We start from the raw sequence: 6421 nt of genomic DNA, 5'->3' as shown, positions 1-6421 counted from the left end.
CTTTGCATATGCAATGCTGGCAATGGCGCTGGTAAGGTGGCTCCATTCTGCGCTAGTCTAGGGTATTAATGGATCATAAAACAGGTTAGTATTTCAAAAGGGAATGTCGACATTAAAGTGGTGATCAGGGGGGGGGAGGACAAATACGATGGTTGTGATGAAAGTTCTCGTTTCAGTGAAAAATCTTAACAAATAGTAATAGCTTAACAAATGTTCACTTTTATTCTGCCATTTGTTACTTTGTTACTTCGGTTGTGTTATGACTGATAGTTATTTCTTTGCCGCTTATACTGCTTACTTGCCTTGAATATCCACAGTATTTTTTTTTTTCTTGGTACTGTTTGCGGGGTTTTCCGTATTTTTTTTTAACAATTAAAAGGAGGGAAGTTGAAGAAAAAGACAGCTTGGTGAGACAGTCTGAAGACAGGCTAGATTGCCAGTGCTAGGGTGAGGAGGATTAAATAATTGAAATACGATGTAGTCCAACTTGTACAAAAAGGTGATATTTTATCAACTTTTAGCACCTTTACTGCATCACTGACCACCTCCCCCTTGTGTGACCCCTTGGGGTATTTTGGCTACAACGAATTTTAAGAGACGTACCGAAGCTTGCCCACGTCTCCCCAGCCCCCCCCCCCCCCCCAAAAAAAAAAAAAAAAGAAAAAAGAAAAAAAAGTTGCATCAATACGACTTGCCAAATGTAGTTTTGGTGGTCAATATTCGAACGCTGTTGATCGGAAGCAACCATTAACGAAAACTGACGACACCACTACAAGATATCGACAACCCAATGATCACAGCAGCTAATAGATTATCTCAGTACATTCAGCCATTCATTCAAGTAGGATTTACTGTCCCAGAACAACACTGTGGCTATGAGAAACGCGGTGGTGGTTAACTCCGCAATAATTTTGACTTTCTAGGATTCCTTAACGCGCGCCTAAATCTACCATAAGGGTTGCTTGCATTACTCCCCTATCGGAATGCAGCCGCAGTGGCCGGAAATTTAGCTCGCGACCTCGTACTCGGCACCAGATTTACCGAGTACGTAATTTATGTAGCTCAAAAGTCCAATACCATACGTGCGCCATCTACCTCTCCTTACCACCACAACACCTCAACGTGTGTCACGAAGGTTACTGTGTGAACGCACTCGAATTTTTTCAAGTAAAGCTTGTATACGCTAGCCTGCGCCGGCGACGTAACGCTAAAAAAAAACCAGCTGCTATCAGAGCTGCACAGGTGGCTCGTGCTCGACCCGCGCTCTGCTACCGCTCGCGGCCACATTCGTCGTCGTCGTCGTCTTCTTCCACTGCTGGCTGCGTTGCCACTAATCATCCCAGCGTAGAATTTCACTTCTCTTCTGTCGTCGTAATGAGGAGGCCGCGTTTACGGGGGTATGAGCCATTCATGAGCAACTGACGACGTGTCCTAACGCGTTTGAGCCACGCCGCCGCGAACGTGCTCGGGAACGGGCTCATCGTCGACGTGCCGATTCTAGCGGGAGGGCTTCAGAAGCCCAGGCGAAACGTCCACACGCGGACCCCGAGTTGAGGGAGCGCCATGTTGAGGCCAAACGTCAGCGTCGTCTAGCCCTCCAGGAACCCGACAACGGTGGTGCACGCCTCGGCAACGCAGCGCCAACTTCCCCGGTGCGACGGCCAGGTTTCAGCGCGAGTTTCTCAACCGGTGCTTCGGAGCCAACTGCAGTGCCTGTGACCGGTTCTGGTTCGAGCACAACGTGGTACTGTTCAGTGCAATTCGTTCGGAGGAACACCGAAGAAACACGCGACAATCTTCGCTTACCCCCATTTCCTCGACAAGGGAAGGGCTACTGATGGTTTTTTTTTTTTTTTTTTTGCTATACAGCTGCACGAGCAATGATAATACGTACCAGCGACGGGCTTCATACGTTAAAGTAATATATTTATTACCGCAACGTAATTTCAATAATATTCAATAGCGCCCACCCCAGCTCACACCCCCCCCTCCCCCCCACCCTCCACACAAACACATACACAGACTGTTTTTTACGAGAACGGAGCGATGAGAAGAAACATACCTTTTGCCGACGTTGCAGTTGCACTTGAATCGAACATCCAACACAGTAGTGAGACAGACGATACGTTGTACAACATTTTCTTGCATTCTTTTTTTGTAACCTTTTCTTTATTCATTCTTGCTCAACATAGTTGGATATGTACACTCGACGCGACCACAGTGCTTCACAGCGGGACGGTTGGATGCCCACGGTGCGCACGCAGTCGACGTCGTCAACTCTATAGAATACACTCTCTAAACACGACGCCTTCATTTGCGTGCACAAAAAATTCAAGCCGCACTTTGTTTCGACATAATCTGTACATGATCTGGGTTATATGTTCCAGACAGAGTTTCGGTCAAAAAAACAAATTACGCTTGCGACCGAGGGAATAAAACAAAAACTCCGCCACTCTAATTTTGTTCAATTTACGCGATAGGCTGTGCTTTCTCCAGCCGAACTGCTCAGCGGATTACATTTGACCGCACCAAATACAACTTGCAACATATTCTTGTAGTTCTTTCAATGCACTTGCTATGAACAATTCCCTTCAAGAGTGTTCCCTTATTTTGACTTTTGTTTGCGAATAAGTAGCATTTACGTTTCTTCAACGATGTTGACGTTTCAGAATAAAGACTCAACCAACCAAGATTTACGATAGAAACGATATTTACTTGAATAAGTAATATTTATCTTAATGCTCCATTCTCCGTACACAAGACGCTCAAACAGCGTCACTAATTTTCAACATTTCCACAATCTCATAAAGAAACAACTATCAGATAAGTTTTGCACAATGACATGATATCTTATTGTGCCATTCAATGAAAAAGAAAGAGGTTGCATGAAGTTATGCTAATGGTGACCGCTGGAGTCTAGAATATAGGGCGCGCATAAAATCACCCATAAATTGAGAGGATAGAATTGACTCCCCTTCTTAACACTCCAAAGAATCTTGTTGACTTGTGCATTAGATCATTAGGAAATTGCACTTTGGCGATATGTGCGTGCATGTGACGCTTTCTGATATGTACGACCGCCGTGCCGCTACTGAATTCAAGATCAATATATCTTTAACGCTCTATCTTAGTTTCCAAGAACCACTTCCCGCAAATTGAACTTTGCCAATTTGTTTGGTGAATTGGTGTGACTAGCGCTCAAAGGTGAGCACACCCCTGTTTCGAAAAAAAAAAATGAATGGTGAAGTGGGTTTGGCAGAATTGTCCAACGCACGTAATTCGAAGTGCGCCGAGGTTGTTTAGCCTTCTGCCTTACCTAACTTATACCTCGTACTGCACATAAAAAATTAATAGTCCAGACAAGTCCGACTACACGAAAGCTGAAACAGGGATGATTAAGCTCGATGTTTGTTTTTTACAGGGGCCTTGGTAAAAAACAAGACGAAGCGTACCCTTCAGTAAACGAGCTCGCGTGAAGTGCCAGCACAGTTATGAACAAAACGGGACAATTGATAATAGCTCAAATTACGAAAGCAGGATTCCAACATTTATAACCTTGTTACAGGACTCTATATAGTCTCTTACACACCATAAAATTTGTAAGTAAAAGTTTTACGCAGTCACAAGTCATTCACTTGCCGCTGTATTATTTGAAGCTGCGAAAGATTAAAAACCAGACAACATCACTGTATATCTTAAGAAGAAACTGGAAAAATCTCAGCTTTCATAATTTCATGTGAAAAACGAAGTGTTTGTCTATTTTGTTAGATAGTGTAAGGATTTTGTAATTAAGTACCGAAGATGTGGTAACACACAGATCGCAAATTCTGCATGCCGGTCGTTGCACGTAATCAAACTGGGGTGAGAGGGAAATAAACTCGTCGCATAAAAGAAAGCAAAACAGAAAATTGAGGGACATTGTGAGTGTTGCTGCGAAAATTAGCGAGAAGTGAGTGCTTGTTGCTGAAACAACAGGTGCGTTATTTTCTTTGTTACTAACCATGAAGACGTTTTTTTCGGAAACGCGTTTGTCCTAAAGTGTTAGAGCTTCACATTTTCTAAAGTCGTTTTCTGCGTAGAGCCGGACGAATACAGAGGCATGCAATAAAAACCGGCAAGAAAAGAGTTGGTAAAACCATAGAAATTTTAAACATGACAAATCAAACTATTTACCATCGAATACAGAGCTGGCACAGCAACGAATTTGGTAAGGCTGCACTCGGAAGGAACCTCAAAATTGTGTTCGTGTGTGCTTAGTTAAAAATAATAATAGTAAAAAAGCTTATCACCCATGCAAACACCGGTACCATTCTTTTACCTCAATGTGGACGCAACTGGACATCACACGTACGTGGTGAATCTATCGTAATTTTGGAACGACGTTACGGGCCTGGGCAAAAACAATTCCGTGGAATGAAATACCACAATGAAAACAAAAACACATCGTCTCACTCTACTCCACGTCTCAGACTTTTCGTATGCAATCACATCCATTCCGCCAACTCTGCGCACTCTGAGTGACGATAACGAATCGCCTTCACTCGATAAACCGCCGAGAAGAAACTGCGACCCCCATTGGCTGGACACCAGCCAAAAAGTAACTGGTCGGCTTCGCACTCGAGTGACGACGACGTTGGGAGTCCTGAGCACCACATCCGCTTTGTTGTCGTTGGCGTGTCGCTTTCTGCGGCTGTATTGCACATTGCTGGAGGCATCAACGCTGCGGCGGATTGTCCTCAATCCGCTCAGCGGAGGCTCGCGTCACTTCCCTGCGTATTCTCCGCTCTTCTCGCTTACAGCGGCCACCGGTACACGAAGAACAGTGCGGTGCTCCAGAGCAGCAGTGGACACGAGCAGCAGCGGAAGCTTGGGACGTTTCTGGACGAATCTGAGGCTGAGAATCATAACAATGGTAAAAAAAAGAAAGTTACGTTAATTCATGTTGAGGATGCGTGCGGGTATACGTGTACGTATTACCTGGTGAATAAACTTCCACTCTCTCTCTATTACCCGGAGACAGTTTGGCTGGCGAATTGCTAAGTCGTTATCGATGTGACTCGTAATACGTAGATGTCTTTCTTGAATTGGCCATGGACCTTGTTAAGGGTGCTCTTGTGGCTTCTTTTGTTATTTGATTTTAAACACTGCGTCGCTGTCGCAGTGTTCCTGAAGAGTGTTAATCAATCAGAAGGAAGGCGATTCACCACGTTTATTTTGTACAAGGAAACGGTCACCGTTTACTGTGTATCTGTAAACAAGTTTGGTAATATTTCGACGCGCTCGCTAAATTCTGTTTATTTATGTTCTAAACATAATTATTCTTCTTAGGGGACCTTCGTAAGCGGTGAAACTGCAGCATTTACTGTTTAAATGATCTTATCTTATCATGAACATTTTACGAAAGTATGCTAACATTCTTCAAGCATAAAAGATGTTTGACGATAATTGTTGATGTGCCATGGTTTTCTAGCTCGCCGACTTAACTACCCCATTCCTGTATTTCGGAAGAATCTCTGCCGAACTTGGCTGTGACAATCTGTGTTTAAATGTCTGTGGGAACTGAGAGGCACGGTCCTGGTAAAACTTACTTGAAATGAGACAGAATCCTCATCTCTTTGCCAACGTTCGACAATTCGCGTTCTCTTTGTCTTAACGCAGGTTAACACATGTCTATTCACTCAATGACCTACACCACGATGAGGACGTACCTCAGTTCAAGTTTCTTTTTTCATGTAATAAGCTCCAAAATACGAACTTAGTTTATAGTTATTCCTCAATCTACAGCGTAGACAGTTGTCCAAATGGCTAGACTTTTCTACTCGATGCGACGAGATAAGCGCAGCGAGACCTTGCAAGTGGGACCAGTGAGTTAATCGGACTAGAGAAAGGACACTGTTGTATTTTGTGAAAAAGATGTCGTAGACACGCTAGAAAATACTATGTTAAATATATGAATTTCCTCACATGAGCCACCTCGATTCCTTTCTGGTGGCTCGAAGTGTACCCGATCAAGCGGCCTGTGCCCCGACCGGCTTTGTTCATTGGAAGGAAGTCCAACACCTGGAAATTAAGAACAAGACATTGTTAGTAAAACTGTTACAAAAAAAAAGTGAGCCAAACTTGCATATTCTGCGCCATATATGCAAATGCCTTCAATTTTTGTATATGTGATTAGTAATTACTGCATTGAAAATTTTTACGTGCTGCAGCCTATTTATGGATGGGGACGATATATACTTCACTTTAAAAGATGGCTGCTTAAAGGCGGAGAGGCCTTGCGCAACTGTGTATAAGACATGATTAATGCGGCAGTTTCGTATTTTGTCCCAGCACATAGCACAGTTAACATTACGATGTACTAAAAGGAAGAAAAAAAACGAAAAAAAAGAAAAAAAAAAACTTCTGGTAGCAAAATAAAACT

The 6421-nt window shown here is 43.4% G+C and overlaps 1 protein-coding gene across 1 annotated transcript in view; it reads right to left on the bottom strand.

Annotated features, from left to right (window-relative positions):
* Window positions 1-2146: 2146 nt before the first annotated feature.
* The window catches only part of LOC119442586 (lachesin), a 185876-nt gene continuing 181601 nt past the window's right edge, over window positions 2147-6421 (bottom strand). Inside the window, exons 9-10 of the mRNA XM_037707512.2 lie at window positions 5965-6060; window positions 2147-4894 (exon numbers count right to left, since the gene is read on the bottom strand). Coding sequence (XP_037563440.2) covers window positions 4794-4894; window positions 5965-6060 — 197 coding nt within the window. The 3' untranslated portion in view covers window positions 2147-4793. The remainder of the gene's footprint in view (window positions 4895-5964; window positions 6061-6421) is intronic.

This window comes from Dermacentor silvarum, chromosome 2, assembly GCF_013339745.2.
Source record: "Dermacentor silvarum isolate Dsil-2018 chromosome 2, BIME_Dsil_1.4, whole genome shotgun sequence".
Lineage (NCBI taxonomy): Eukaryota > Metazoa > Arthropoda > Arachnida > Ixodida > Ixodidae > Dermacentor > Dermacentor silvarum.
This window is presented reverse-complemented; position numbering and strand designations above follow the sequence as displayed.